Source organism: Rana temporaria, chromosome 3, assembly GCF_905171775.1.
Source record: "Rana temporaria chromosome 3, aRanTem1.1, whole genome shotgun sequence".
Taxonomy (NCBI): domain Eukaryota; kingdom Metazoa; phylum Chordata; class Amphibia; order Anura; family Ranidae; genus Rana; species Rana temporaria.
The window spans coordinates 472,931,991-472,949,049 of NC_053491.1; the positions used below are offsets into that span (position 1 = coordinate 472,931,991).

Sequence of the window (17,059 nt, forward strand, 5' to 3'; positions counted from 1 at the left end):
TCTCCCATGTACTTCTTCCTCACCCATCTTTCTGTATTAGATATATTACTAGTAACTGATATTCTTCCCAACACGATCAGCACTGTTTTGGTCAAAAATACTACCATGTCATTATCTGGCTGCCTCACCCAGTTTTATTTCTTTGTTCTGGCAGCACCTTCAGAGTGTTGTCTTCTGACAGTGATGAGTTGGGACAGATATTTGGCAATCTGTAAACCATTGCATTATACTTTGAAAATGAGTTACAAGGTTTGCTGGACACTGGTTATACTTTGCTGGATTGTAGGTACTTTTGTAGCTTCGGTTTACACTGTAACTATATCGAAATTACAATTTTGTGGTCCTAATGTTATTGATCACTTTTTCTGTGACTTTGATCCAATCTTACAGCTTTCCTGCTCTGATTTTACCCCTGCTCTATATGAAGTACAATGTTTTGGTTTTATATTTATTGTCACTCCATTCTCCATTGTTATTGTATCATATGCTTATATTATATCTGCTATTTTTAAAATGTCATCTATTACTAGACACAAAGTTTTCTCAACATGCAGTTCCCACCTGACTGTGGTTTGCATTTATTATGGTACCCTGGTTTGTGTATATTTGATTCCTAATGTAGGACAGACAAAAACAATCACTAAACTCCTATCATTACTGTACACTGTATTTACACCAATGATCAATCCAATTATATACAGCCTGAGGAATCAAGAATTAAAAAAGGTTGCTGGCAAAATCCTACAAAACTTTTTAAAAATGTATTGACTTAAATTTGTACTTATTATATTTGGTTTTACATTTTATGCAGAATATGTAGGAGTAATAGACAAACATGTCCACCTAAAAAACGCTATTGCTTCAAAATGTCTGAATTTATAGATTCAGATAAAGGGACACATGTTGAATAATATAAATGATTGAGTATCTTAATTCTGTCAATGAATGATGCACTATGCCACATCCTTAATTACCGTATTTATCGGCGTATACCGCACACTTTTTTCCCCTTAAAATAAGGGGAAAATCGTGGGTGCGCGATATACACCGATACCCACTTCCCGCGCTCAGTTTGAATGCCTGCACCGACATATACCGAGTGCAGTACACTTGGCTACATTTGGCCAGGCTCGGCTTCGCTCGTGCTCACGCATAAACGTCACAGAGCGTGAGCACGAGCTAAGCCGAGCCTGGCCGAATGTAGCCGAGTGTACTGCACGACGGTATATGTCGGCACAGGCATTCAAACTGAGCTCGGGGAAGCGGAGATTCGACGGGTAACAGCGCGGGAGAAGCCAGGAGGACACCACCAAAGCCGCAGACGGACGCCAGACCCGACGAGGAGGACACCACCGAAGCCGCAGACGGACGCCGGACCCGACGAGGAGGACACCACCGAAGCCGCAGGCGGACGCCGGACCCGACAAGGCCGCCGCTGGACGCCGTGCAAGACACCAAAACTGTAAGTACTAAAATGTTTTGATAGATATGGTAGTCATATAGATTGGAGGATTGGGAAAGATGGACATGTTCAGGGGCGGACTGAAAACTCATGGGGCCCCCGGGCAATAGAAGACTATGGGGCCCCTGGGCTTATGGATGGCCACCATGCCAGGAGGCAGTGCAGAGGCGGGGCAGCTAAAATATCGGGATTTTCACATCAGAAGCATGTTGGTTTCAGACATATCAGGGACATATGTAAAAAAAAACATTTTTTTACATACTGTCCCTGGTTTTACTGAGCCTGGCAACCCTGATGGGGCCCCCTAGTGACATGGGGCCCTCGGTGGTTTAAAACATATGTCAGTGACCAACCAATCAGTCCAGAGTTCAATCAAACTTATTGGCCTGAGATGGTGAGCCAGGAAATTCCTAGGCTTGACAATAACCCCAATATAATAATTGTTGTAATGATTATTATGACAAATATTACTTTTTGGATATTTTCTGTATATTTGTTCTATTTTTCCCCTTTTTTAATATTGATAAAATTATTTTGTATTTTTTTTTTTACTAGTGCTAGAGCTATGTGAATATCTGGTGGTCCTAAATAATCCCCTGAGGAAGCCAATGCTGGCGAAACATGTTAGGATTTTCGAAAGCCTATGCTCTATTAATTGGTTTTATTGAACCCTTTGCTCTTTTTGTCTATGTAACAATAATCATACATTTTACTATATATGTATTATTCTTTATCTAAAGCACCGCTATAATCCCATCCTCCCAATTTAAATTTTCTCTATATATATACAGTACAGACCAAAAGTTTGGACACACCTTCTCATTCAAAGAGTTTTCTTTATTTTCATGACTTTTGAAAATTGTAGATTCACACTGAAGGCATCAAAACTATGAAGTAACACATGTGGAATTATATATAACAAAAAAGTGTGAAACAACTGAAAATATATTTCATATTCTAGGTTCTTCAAAGTAGCCACCTTTTGCAGCAGACACATCTCTAGAACTGTTAATAGGAGAAAGGCAACAAGCAGAAGAGACTTGTTTGGGCTAAAGAACACAAGGAATGGACATTAGACCAGTGGAAATCTGTGCTTTGGTCTGATGAGTCCAAACTTGAGATCTTTGGTTCCAACCCCTGTGTCTTTGTGCAACGCAGAAAGGGTGAACGGATGGACTCTACATGCCTGGTTCCCACCGTGAAGCATGGAGGAGGAGGTGTGATGGTGTGGGGGTGCTTTGCTGGTGACACTGTTTAATCAAAATTTAAGGCATACTGAACCAGCATGGCTACCACAGCATCTTGCAGTGGCATGCTATTCCATCCGGTTTGCGTTTAGTTGGACCATCATTTATTTTTCAACAGGACAATGACCCCAAACACACCTCCAGGCTGTGTAAGGGCTATTTGGCCAAGAAGGAGAGTGATGGGGTGCTGCGCCAGGTGACTACCTCTTGAAGCTCATCAAGAGAATGCCAAGAGTGTCCCAAGCAGTAATCAAAGCAAAAGGTGGCTACTTTGAAGAACCTAGAATATAAAATATATTTTCAGTTGTTTCACACTTTTTTGTTATGTATAATTCCACATGTGTTACTTCATAGTTTTGATGCCTTCAGTGTGAATCTACAATTTTCATAGTCATGACAATAAAGAAAACTCTTTGAATGAGAAGGTGTGTCCAAACTTTTGGTCTGTACTGTATATATATATATATATATATATATATATATATATATATATATATATATATATATATATATATATATAGATATAGATATAGATACTGTATATATAATGTGACCTAGACAAACGTCATGCTAAGGCGATGTAACAGGGGTTAACAAAGGCTAAACCAGGATGTATAATGTCAATAAATGTTGAAAAACATTTAACCAACAAAGCATGTACAGCATAGGTGTGAGCAACCTTTAGCATTAGGGTGTGCACCCTAAAGCTCAAACACACATGCATGTGTGTTTGTGTTTATATATGGCTCTGGCACATTGAAAGAGAAGTGCGTAAACACTTCTCTTATGGCAGAGTTGTTAGAAGGGAGATCTTTCCCATCTCCCCACTGCTACACAGAGTGATAATGCTAATGCACACTAAGTGATTAGGGTTTGCCCAGGCACACTTGGCACACCCTGTGCGCACGCCTATGCTATAAAGATACTCCTTGTTTAATGACTTACCTGTTTAATGACCACTCGGACTTACGACCAGATCTCCCCACCCTAACGACCTGCTATACATCATTGTATTATACAGTACAGTACCAAATTTTTGTTTGTGTTCTGTACTTATGCAAATTAACCACTTAAGGACCGCCGCACGATGATATACGTCGACAAAATGGCACGGCTGGGCACAAGGGCGTACATGTACACCAACCTTTAAGAACCCAGCCATGGGTCTGAAGCTCCCTGACCGCAACCGCAGGACCCGTGGACCCGATCACTGCCGGTCTCCCGCGATCAGGTCACAGGAGGTGAAGAGCGGGGAGAGGTGAGTGTAAACAAACCTTCCCCGTTCTTCTCTGTGACTTGTCACTGATCGTCTGTTCCCTGACGATGATCAGTGATGTCACATGTCCAGCCACACCCCCCTACAGTAAGAAAAACACAATAGGACACACTTAACCCCTTATCACCCCCTAGTGGTTAACCCCTTCACTGCCATTGCCATTTCCACAGTAATCAGTGCATTTTTATAGCACTTTTCGCTGTGAAAATGACAATGGTCCCAAAAATGTGTCAAAAGTGTTCGATGTGTCCCCCATAATGGCGCAGTCACCAAAAAAATCGCTGATCGCCGCCATTGGTAGTAAAGAAAAAATATTAATAAAAATGCCATAAAACTATCCTCTATTTTGTAAACGCTATAAATGTTGCGCAAACTAATCGATAAACACTTTTTTGCGATTATTTTACCAAAAATATGTAGAAGAATACGCATCGGCCTAAACTGAGGAAAACATGATTTTTTTTTAAATTGTCGCTCTATTTTTGTTTATAGCGCAAAAAAATTAAAACCACAGAGGTGATTAAATACCACCAAAAGAAAGCTCTATTTTTGGGGGGGAAAAAAGACACCAATTTTGTTTGGAAGCCACTTCACACGACCGCGCAGTTGTCAGTTAAAGCGACGCAGTGCCGAATCGCAAAAAGGGGCCAGGTCCTTTACCTGCATAATGTTCCGGGTCTTAAGTGGTTAAAACATTATTGAGCTGGAGTTTTGTGTTTAGATCTTTTTTTTCCACAATACAGTACAGTACAGTAGTTAAGAATGCTTAAAATATTGATTACTTGTGGTTCCTTGTTTATCGACCAATTCGTTTAACGACCTGGTCATTGGAACGGAACCTGGTCATTAAGTGAAGAGAGCCTGTACAGTTATGCTGCTGTTAGGATTAAGTTCACCTGCTGGTGGCACTATCCTGCTCTGGGCTGTTTGCTGCAACTTCAGTGTCCACCAGCAGGTGTCCCCCAGGAGCCAGCAGGCCAGTGTAATCAGGCAGATATGTGTTAAGATCCCGGGGGGCTACTTAAGGCTTCTCCTCCCTTCCCACCGGATGGTCGGGATTCGTGTCCCTTCTTGCTGCCTGTTTCTGATGCCTAGCCTGATCCAGTCTGTACCCCTCTGCCTTGTTGCTTCCCCCCCTGCTTTGCTTCTGTTCGAGTATCATGTTGAGATCTCCCTTCCTTGCAACCTTGCATTCCCTGTACCCTTGTCCCTTACATGGTTTTTGTATATAGATAGTAGTTAGGTTCATTTGTTATTTGTCTTTTGGGTCTTTTGGTTCTAGTTCATGTTTACTGTGTGCTGTGTTTGCATTGTTCATTGTTTGCTATTTCTCACTGTAAATAAATATCACTTTAATATATGCAGTATATCCTTGTTTGGTCTCAGGTACCTTGTGTAGCTACATGTCTGGTCTCCTTAGACGCTAATCCTGACAGCTGCACTACAAAAAATAGCAGAGAAAAATGTACAAACAATTTTATGAAAGATATTGTGAGAACATTTTGGTTGAAAACTTTGACTTATATATATTTTTTTTTTATAAGCTGCATTTTTTTAACTCATACTTTAGGAGATTATCGAAGAATATTAAGAGAATATGGAACAATATGGGAAAGACTTGCTTGTTTTCTTTTTTGTTTCTGCTTCCTCCATTATAAATGCTATGGTAACTTGGTGTAATGAATGATCTGAATAGGGTATAGTGGGGAAATATTACAGCACTATGTATATATTACAAAATGCATCTGTTTGGGTGGAGATTTGCTAAGGAATGACACTGACACGATAGCACGGAGGGACGGGGAGGGGGAGGGGGATATTCTATCTTTCTAGTTTCATAAAGTTGTGTTAATAAATTAAGCGCTGCTTGCTAGAGAAGCTCCAGGGACACTGTGGCCTGAGGCCAGCTTTTTAGCATTTCTCAACCCCTAGAATGAGCAAGCTGAACTACCAAAGATGGCGCCGACACGTGCTGCCAAGGACTATAGTGAGGATTCGCAGTCTGCTCCGGAGGACAACGGTAGGGGATCTTCCCACCCTAATCTCCCCCTCACCTACGCATACATGTCCATCATTGCGGCGGACATTAAATCTTCCTTTTAGGCCGCGATCACGGATCCTAAATCCAGCCTGATGGTCCTCAATGAGCGGATGGCCTATTCTGAGGCCACAGGGAAGCACAGGGCCAGGGCCATAGCTAGACTGGATGGAGTGATGGTCACACACTCAAATCATTTCATAGAGATGAACAGACACCTGGAAGACCTCGACAATAGAGGCAGAAGGTGTAATATTACGGTTCAGGGGATCCCTGAGACAGTGGAGGGAGATCAAATAATCCCAGTACTGCAACATGTTTTCAACAGTTTACTGGAAAGGCCTGAAGATACCGAGATAGAATTTATCAGGGCACACAGAGCTCTAAGGGCCCGAGGCCCTGATACGCAGCCCCCGCATGATATCATTTGCTGCTTGCAGAGCTTTGCGCTGAAGGAGGATATCATGCAGAAGGCGAGGCGCAACGAACGCATAGTGTTCAACGGAGCGACCATTATGCTCTTCCACGATCTATCACAGATCACTCTTAAGAACCGCAGGGCCCTGCGACCCCTTTTGGACAAGCTTTGTGAGAAAGATCTGCGGTACACATGGCGCTTCCTGTTCGCGTTACTGGTCATGCATGGCGGCAAGCAGCACATATTGAGATCACCGGATGACCTCCTACAATTTTGCAATGCCTTACACATGGAACTAGTGGACCTCCCGGACTGGTACCAGGAGTTCCGTACAACCCCCCTGGAGAGAAGCCCTCCATGTTCACCTTTTATGTCGCCGGAGAAACGAATGCCTAAGAAGCTGAAGCAGAGCAAACATGGTGGCTCAACTGCAGGGACACCGGGCAACAGTTTAGCTCATTCATCCCGATTCGCTGTGGATGCATAACAGGCTCACACCTACCCTTATTCACATCAGTTGAGAACATCACTCCCCATTTATTCCCCTTACTTGTTTCATCTGGGACCGTCGGAAGCGGTGAATGCAGCCCCCACTGTACATCTTTACCAGGCTTGCTGGATTATAACTATCTTTCTTTATTTGGCTTCCTTTGCAATCTACAAGCGAGTGCACAGACCCTCCAACTACACGCGCGGACTGTCTTTCCGGGGGGCGTCCACTTTGAATTCCAGGTCAGAAACCGCAGCAGCATCGGGATTGCGGTGGCATGTCCCTGAACTTTTTGACCGCTGTCGACCACCCTACCAAGCACCTGTCATCACACTCGGAGATAAAGGATAATGCCCTCCACTGGTTTCTCGACTCATGGATTGCCACCATACGCTGCAGCTCACTGGGGGACTATGCTGCTGTGGTGGCCCCTTACTGCTGACTGACATTACTCTCAGATTACTGGTGGCCGACCGGCTGTGGCTGCTAGGCCCACTGCATCGTGTGGCAGATGCGCTCACTTCGAACATTTGACACTAGGAGCCTCCTTTTTTTTTTGCTATCCTGCCTATGGTCCACTACCACCTCTGATGTTCCAACTGTGTGATATTGGTTTTCTTATTGAATTTTGTATTCCGTTACACAAGCATCACATTTCGGGCTTGTTGGCCCGACGTTTACCCCCCAACTTGGTAGTTCATGTTACCCTACACTTATAGTGCTGAATTGCTTAATTGAGAAATATTCCATTAGATATCAGACAGGCCGCGGTCCTCGGTCATCTAATATACTCGTTCCTCGCTCATCTATGTCGAGTGACTGACGTTTGGTTCTAGAAAAGAAGTTGGGACTTTAAATGAGATGCGATTTGATGCAAACAGTAGTAAAGTAATAAATGCGTTCTAGAGGCCCCTCCTGACCGATTATGTGTTTGAATACTTGTTAATATTTTATATATCAATGTTCGGATGCCTTGATTGTAATCCACACAAATATTACAGATCATCTAGTACTTGTTACTTCATGCGCAATTTCTATGTTAATATACTCTTGTACCCATTGTAATGTTTCTTCATATTTTAAATAAACTTTTGAATGATAAAAAAAAATAATTAATGAATGTGGTACTAAGGGAAATTATTATAGCACTAGGTAAATATTAAATGAGTAAGGAATGATATTGATTTATATGATAACCTAAGAGGGGTGGGGGGATGCATGGGTGAGGTAGGAGAAAAGAAGGAACTATTTTTTTTTAGGGGTTAGACCCCCTGCATTTTTGTATCTCTCTTTTTTATATACGAGGGGTTAGATCCCCTGAAAATGTTCCTTATTTTTTTATATGAGGGGTTAGACCCCTTTGCAAAATGTTCCTTTGTTTTTTCATATACGAGGGGTTAGACCCCACGCAAAATGTCCCTTTTTATACATGAGGTTAGACCCCCTGCAAAATGTTCCTTTTTTTTTTTAACAGAGCAAGACAAATAGATAAGGTGTTATGAGACAATTAGGGAGCCTGCCACACAGTTGATCAGAGGGGGAGGGTTCTGTTGTTTTTGTTTGGTTTCCCTGTAGGGGACTGACTTGAGAATGTGGGATACTGAGTATGGGAGAGACACCATGGTCAGTGAAGAGGGAGGAAGGAGAAATTCCTTTCTACTCCCATCCAAGAATGGATGGGGTTTTATATTAGGGAGGGGGTGGAGGGGGATAGGGTGGGATGGGAGGAGGGTGGAATAAAAGGTTTAGAATTAAAAGTTAAGCAATGGTGTGGTTTAAGTTCCGTCTCTGCGGAAAGCCAGATGGTGGGGAGATATGTTGTCCCCGTATGCTCATATAAATGGGGGATAAAAATGACTGTAAAGCCCTGTACACACGGGCCAGAATCTCATCAAGAAAAACTGTTGTTTTTCCTGACAAGATTCTTGGTAAGACTGTCTTGTCGCCCGAGTGTACAGACACTCCATTCAAAAGAAACGCTTCTTTTGAATGGCAAGAACGCGGTGACGTCATTGCATATGACGAGCATGCACTCATTACATTCAATGCGGTCACCGCCATCTTGCTGCACCCTACCTATGCCTAGGAAGCTACCACACATGCGTCAAAGTCATTTCGAGCATGCGCGGGTTTCCACGGCGACAGGTAAGTATACACACTCTCGGGTTTCTCGGCATGAAAACACTACAGAGAATCTCACAACGAGAAAAAAGAGAGCAGGTTCTCTATTTTTCTCAAATTTTAGGCAGTCTTCTTGACGAGAAACCTGAAAGCCTCGTACACGCGCTCGGTATACTCGGCAAGAATGCTCTGCCAGCAGTTTTCTTGCTGGTTCTTGCCGAGTAAACCGAGCGTGTGTACAAGGCTTTATTCTGTAATATCCTGGAATGTCAGAGGTATGAAATCTAAATTTAAAAGAGCATTAATGTTTCAATATATAAAGAAATATAATCCCCAGCTGATTATACTTCAGGAGACACATTTAATGGGTGGGAAGTTAGCAACTTTGAAAACACGACCGTTTTTCATGACGTAAAAAAATGCAATTTTTTAAAATGGTCATTAAAAACGATTGTGTATGGGCTCCAGAGCATTTTTCTCGTCGTGAAAAATGGCCATTAAAATTTTAGAACATGCTCTAATTTTTCTCGTCGTTTTTCACGTTGTCGTTTTTCACGTCGTGAAAAGCGGTCGTGTGTAGGCTTTAACGACGGGAAAAAACCGCACATGCTCAGAAGCAAGTTATGAGACGGGAGCACTCATTCTGGTAGCCTTTGCAGATTCAACCATGTTACTAGATATTGCAGAAGTCACATACCTACCAAGTGGCCTTTCAGATCACTGCCCCTTATATCTCTCAATATGCATACCCACCCTAAGAAATGCATCGTTATGAAGATTAGCCCCACAATGGGGGTTACATCCAAAAATAGGGGGGAAAATGACACCCATAATAAAGGATTACTGGGAGAATGATGAAGGTATATCTGCTATAGATATTGGCCTGGATTCAAAGAGATTTGCCCCTTTTTTACGGAGGCACAGGGCAGCGTTTTTGCCCTGCGCCCCCGCAAATTATCTGCGCTGCGCGCAATTCACGGAGCAGTAGCTCCGTAAATTGTGTGTGCGCTCTTTAAAATTGCCCTGCGTAAGGGCGCCTAATGTAAATGATCCCGTAGGGGGCGGGAATCATTCAAATTAGGCGCGCGCCGAGCGTAAAGTGCATTCTCCGTCGGGAAACTTTCCCGACGTGCATTGCGGCAAATGATGTCGCAAGGACGTCATTTGCTTCCAAGTGAACGTGAATGGCGTCCAGCGCCATTCACAAATCACTTACGCAAACGACGTGAAATTCAAATTTGGCGACGCGGGAACGATGGGTATTCTTTAGCATTGGCTGCCCCTACTATTAGAAGGGGCAGCCTTACGCTAAACACACCGTACGGAAACAACGTAACTTGCGTACGCAGGGCACGCGCAACATTGTGAATCGGTGTTAGTATGCAATTTGCATACTATACACTGAGCACAATGGGAGCGCCCCCTAGCGGTCATCGCAAGAATGCAGCCTAAAATATGCGTGGCATAAGAGCCTTATGCCACGCAGATTTTAGGCTGCAGTCGGCGTTACGATGTTCCTGAATCAGGAGCATTCGTAATGCCGGCGCAAGTCAGCAATTGCGCTGCGTAACTATGGTTACGCAGGCGCAATTGCTCTCTGAATCTGGGCCATTGTCTGGGATGCTTTTAAGGCATATTTGCGAGGACAATATATCTCAAATATTGCAGCAGTAAATAAGAAACAAAAAAGGAGAGAACAAGAGCTACAAATACAAATAGAATTGCAGAGGGAAAAATATGGAGTATAATACATTTTGACGTTTTCATGGTTGCTCAAAGAGATCTTAATTTACATATGAAGGAAAAAACAAGGTTAGAATTACATAGGAATAGAAAAAAACATATTTGAACAGGGAGATAAAAGTGGGAGGTTCTTATCAAGATTAGTACAACAAGAGTATAAAGCGACAATTATTTAACTGACATTTGCGCGGTCGTGCGACGTGGCTCCCAAACAAAATTGACGTCCTTTTTTCCCCACAAATAGAGCTTTCTTTTGGTGGTATTTGATCACCTCTGCGGTTTTTATTTTTTGCGCTATAAACAAAAAAAGAGCGACAATTTAAAAAAAAAAAAATTTTTACTTGTTGCTATAATAAATATCCCATTTAAAAAAAAAAAAATTCTCAGTTAAGGCCGATACGTATTTTTTGACGTATTTTTGTAAATAAAAAAAAAATCGCAATAAGCGACTGGTTTGCGCAAAAGTTATAGCGCCTACAAAATGGGGAACAGAATTATGATTTTTTTTATCATTTTTTTTTACTAGTAATGACAGCGATCTGCGATTTTTATTGAGACTGCGATATTGCGGCGGACGTATCGGACACTTTTGACACAAATTTGGGACCATTTACATTTATACAGCGATCAGTGCTATAAAAATGCACTAATTACTGTATAAATGTGACTGCCAGGGAAGGGGTTAACACTAGGGGGTGAGGAAGGGGTTAAATGTGTATCATGGGTGTGTTCTAACTGTGTGGGGGGAGGGGGGTGACTGGGGGAGGTGATGTGTCTCTATGTACAAGAGACACAGATCGGTCTCCTCTCCTCTGACAGCACGTGGAGCTCTGTGTTTACACACAGAGCTCCACGTCCCTGCTGTCACCTGCCGTGTCACCGATGATCGCGTGTACCCGGCGGACATCGCGGCCGCTAGGTACACGCATCGGCTATTCGGCGATGTGCCGGGACAGTGTTTACCAGCCGCGTGCCCCCCAGTGGCGCGCGCGGGTAATGCACATAAAAGGACGTCTAAAGACGTCCACTCGGCACTTGAGAGCCGCGCTGTGGACATTTTTTGTCTATAGCACGGATCTCAAGTGGTTAAAAACAAACCGGAAGGAATTTTGGAGGCCTTTAGAGAGTACTATAGCTCACTATATGCCTCTGCTCTCCCCTCCGACTTGCGCCCAGGAGCTAGGAACCACCTTCTGGATCGGTTAGCTCTTGGGTGGTTGACTGACAGAGAGAGAGAGGCATTGGTTCAGCCGATCACAAGTGAAGAGGTTATTAGGATAATACATATGTTTCTTGGGAAGAAATCGCCATGCCCAGATGGAATAACTGTGGATTTCTATAAATAATATGGAATAATATTAGCTCCAAAACTTGCAGAAGTATATACTCATGGGCTAATGGGGGGAGGATTCTGCCGGATTCAATGAGACGGGCACATATAACACTCATTTATAAAGAAACAAAGGATCCAAAACGATGTGCATCATATAGGCCAATAGCATTATTAAATATAGATTTTAAGATACTGACTATAATAATAACACTTATGCCCTGTACACACGATCGGTCCATCCGATGAAAACAGTCTAATGGATTTTTCCATCAGTTATCCGATGAAGCTGACTGATGATCAGTCGTGCCTACACACCATCAGTTAAAAAAACAATCGTGTCAGAATGCGGTGATGTAAAACACAACGACGTGCTGAAATAAATGAAGTTTAATGCTTCCAAGCATGCGTCGACTTGATTCTGAGCATGCGTAGATTTTTAACCGATGGACGTGCCTACAGATGATCATTTTTTTCTATAGCTTTTTTATCCTTCAGATAATTTTAAAACAAGTTCCTAATTTTTTAACTGATGGATAAATAACCGATGGGGCCCACACACGATCAGTTTAGTCTGATGAAAACGGTCCATCAGACCGTTTTGTGCTTCCTAAACTATGGCAGGGTTAACATCAAGGGTATCATTTGCTACAAAGTAATTCTGAAGGCATGAAGTCCATCGGCATACATTTTCTGGGTCTTTTAGGAGGGATGCATTTGGCCTCCAAATTTGGTCCCAGCGTATATTTCAAGGAAAACAAATATGATCGCGATACGATGGTGGTCTGAGAGAAACATGGGTTCTATTGTGGCTTTCTGGAGAAATGGAAGGTCAGCTTAAAAAATGAAACAATAACAAACCTTGTATATTTTGGGGTGTAGAGGCAAAAGGAATGTGGGTGGGTCAAGTGTTGTGTAAGGACAGATTGTGCAATCATCGCCTGATTTGATGCAAGGGTCTTTAGAGTAAAGCTGAGGTACTCAAGGAAGACTACGTCAGAGATTTTCATTTAAAACACACATAGAACATAGAACACTATATTAGGCTCTCGGATGGCCCTCCACTTTTGACCTGGTTCGAGCAGAGGTGCTGGATTGACGCACACTCGCTGGCCATGATCTCACTAATATAAACCTTGCTGTTGACCCCTCAGCATCTCAGCTTCCAACATATGCTCGACAGTGGAAAACAGACTTAAGCCTTGTACACACGATCAGTCCATCTGATGAAAACGGCCTGAAGGACAGTTGTCCTAGGTTAACCTATGAAGCTGACTGATGGTCCATCGTGCGTACACACCATAGGTTAAATAACCGATCGTGTCAGAATGCGGTGACGTAAAATACAACAAAGTGCTGAAAAAAACGAAGTTCAATGCTTCCAAGCATGCAACGACTTTATTCTGAGCATGCGCAGGTTTTTAACCAATGGTTTGGCATACTAATGATCGGTTTTGACCTATCGGTTACCATCCATAGGTTAAATTTTAAAGCAAGTTGCCATTTTTTTAACCTAAGGTTAAATAACCTATGGAGCCTACACACAATCGGTTTGGACTGATGAAAACTATCGTGTGTACAAGCCTTTAGGGAGGGCTTTAGATGAGGAAGGCTGATCTCAAATATGTGCCACAGCGAAATTACTAATTATGATATGTTGGTACTTATTAGTTACCGAAAATACCTTGTGTTGTACCCAGCTAATCTCCTCAAAGTATTCAAGGCTTTGAACAAATGGGGACATGCCCAGTGGCTCAACAATTCTGGTTTGATGTTCTATTTGTTTCTTCTACCCCAGGAGTCTCCAAACTATGGCCCTCCAGTTGTTTAGGAACCACAATTCCCATCATGCCTAGTCGTGTCTGTGAATGTCAGAGTTTTACAATGCATTGTGGGACGTGTAGTTCTGCAAAAGCTGGAGGGCCGTAGTTTGGAGATCCCTGTTCTACACTAATGGTACTCAAAACCCCTTACACAGTGGAATACATTCTCCTCTGTGTCAGGCCACTTAAGCTCCTCAAAGTATAATTCAAATGTATGGTCCATGTCCTTGTTTCCTCTATGAACATGCCTGGAAAAGCATGGCAAACACCAACCTTTTCTATAGCTAATGCATAACCCAGAATCATGCAGACTATGTTGCATGAGAAATCAGAGGCCAGGCTGCATGACAAAGTGCAAAATAACTCCACCATTTGGTACCCCTGGTTCACACACTTCTCCTGTCTGGGAATGATGTAGGCATGCTGGAACTTTAGGCCTGGTTTGACAGTGATCTCTTTTTCCATTCCTCTTTTCCCCCATGCCTACTCCTCTCCCCCTTTTTTTTTTCTTTTTTTCTCCCCCTCCCCAGAACCTCACCAATCCGGCTGAGCAGATTTAGAACCTTTAGCTAACAGTAGCTACTTTTATTATTGTCTATATATTTTGTAGAGAAATGCAAAAATGTATGGAAACCTACTGAACCTAAATAAAATCATGTTTTACATAAAAAAAAAAAAAAACTTTTTCCATGTAGAAACAAAACAATGAATCCCAAGAAAATAACAAGCACCACAGAGTTTCCATGCAATTAATTCTAGTTATTTATAAATCATTAAGAGATAATTTCCCAGTGTAGTTAAACAAAAAAATCCCAAGAAAATATTAATATGCATGACAGACTCCAGATGTGTCCAGGGAATTAATTCCTGTTATTTATAAAAGCACTACGCATTGAAAAATATATGTCATTCAGTAGACAAACATGTTTGGCTATGCTGATTTCTTTATTGATTATTACGTACTGTAAGTAAATATCAGTGCTTTCATCTCTAATAATAAATAATTCTTAAACAATTCTATACAATAATCACTGAAAAGATCATATACAGCAGAAATACAAGCTTTGGAAGAACTAGTTTGCCATCATTATCCCCTTTCATCAGTAGTACATTGCAAATATGTTTGGGTGTTTTTTTATATAACATTTTGATTTACCACTAATAGTTTTTGGAGAATTTGCTCTTAACTTACATGATGGAATTTTTCATTTTTTCTTCTGTTCAGAGATGATTAGCTTTCAGTAACTCATATCAACCATTCACAATCCAGTTTTTAACACGACTTTTCTCCAGAAAATCGAAATTGAATTGAGCTATTGCACTTTTATTTAGTTTTTAAAAAACTTTCTGCATCAAAAACAATTGCCTTTAAAAAAAATATTTTTCTTAAATTTTTTTTGTTGCATTCAGTACTGAAGATCTACTGTACAAAATACTTATTTTCAACTTTTTTCATATTGTGTTACAACTGATTTCCTGTAGCCATTTCTCATCCACTTTCTTTCTACATGAACCTCCAGTGATGGCTTCTTGACATTTCTTAGGTTGGCATCCTCATAGTGACAACAGTAGACCGTGCCAGGGTAATGTATCTAGTAACGGCCACTTTTGTAATCTGGATTGGAAGCCTATGTGACAAGGAGACAGTGCAGGTAAGGGTAAGGGTAATATGTTCATGAACAAGGACCTTCACAATAAGATCTATAGGTATTATAATATGAGAAAGCTGCAGACTGAGAAACATTAAAATGAGGTTTTAAAATACTGTAATGTGTTAAAACTTGAATTATTGGGTTTACATCTACTTTAACGATCACGCTTTACTTCCTTTCTTCTTTGCAATTCAAACCAAACTCATTTACATCAACTAAGCAAATCTGATTTGTAAAATTGTAATCTTCTGCCTTGAGCTGATGGATCAGAGTAATGTGACCAGAATTACCACAATCCGCCTCTTAGGATTCCAGATTCCTCAAACTATTACATTTTTGGTGTTTTCTATTTTCCTTATGATTTATTGTGTGACAATATGTGGAAACCTCCTGATCATCACACTGGTGTCCTACAGCAAATCCCTCCATTCCCCCATGTACTTCTTCCTCTCCCATCTTTCTGTATTGGACATAATACTGTCATCTGATATTCTTCCTAACATGATCAGCACTGTTTTGGTAAAAAATACTACCATGTCATTTTCTGATTGCCTCACCCAGTTTTCTGTCTGTGTTATCACAGAATGTTCAGAGTGTCTTCTTCTGACAGTGATGAGTTGGGACAGATATTTGGCCATTTGTAAACCATTGCATTATGCCTCAAAAATGAACTACCAGGTTTGTTGGAAACTGGTTATCCTATGCTGGATTATAGGATTGTTTTTAGTATTTATTTACACTTTAACCATGTCAAATTTACAATTTTGTGGTCCCAATATTATTGATCATTTTTTCTGTGACTTTGATCCCATCCTACAACTCTCCTGCTCTGATACCAGCATTGTTCGTTTGGAACTGACAATTTTGGGTGTTATTGTTGTAATTTTCCCATTCTTTACCATCTTTGTATCATATTTTTATATTATAATCACAATTTTTAAAATCCCATCAATTACTGGCAGACAGAAAGTTTTCTCAACATGCAGCTCCCACCTGACTGTTGTGTCCATCTATTATGGTACCTTGGTTTGTGTTTACTTGACACCTAATAGAGGACAGACACAGACCCTAAATAAGTTGTTATCATTACTGTACACTGTTGTCACCCCAATGATGAATCCAATTATATACAGCCTGAGAAACAAAGATCTGAAAAAAGCTGTTAAAAATGTAATCAAAAACGTAAAAATTTGTTTCAATAAAGATTAAAAATGTGTATGAATTTTATTTTATACACGTTTTATAAGAGTTTTAAATTTGAGGAAATATTTATCAGTAACACACAAACCTATAAATAAATCAACTTGCTTCTGCATGAGGGACCTGGGGAGAAAAACAGATAGCACCTCTAATGCCGGTCATACATGGAACATAGATTCAACAGGGAACTGGCAAAATTTCAATCCATGTGGGCATACTGTCAGGTTTTTCCTGATTGATAAATGCTGCCAGCTATAGC

At 41.3% G+C, this 17,059-nt stretch overlaps 1 protein-coding gene across 1 annotated transcript; it reads left to right on the forward strand.

The window, feature by feature from the left end:
* The first annotated feature begins 15,382 nt into the window (after nucleotides 1–15,382).
* LOC120930668 (olfactory receptor 476-like) lies at nucleotides 15,383–16,809 on the forward strand. Its single transcript, XM_040341843.1, has one exon. It carries the CDS (start codon nucleotides 15,862–15,864, stop codon nucleotides 16,807–16,809), a length of 948 nt encoding a protein of 315 aa, XP_040197777.1. The 5' UTR covers nucleotides 15,383–15,861.
* Nucleotides 16,810–17,059: the final 250 nt, after the last annotated feature.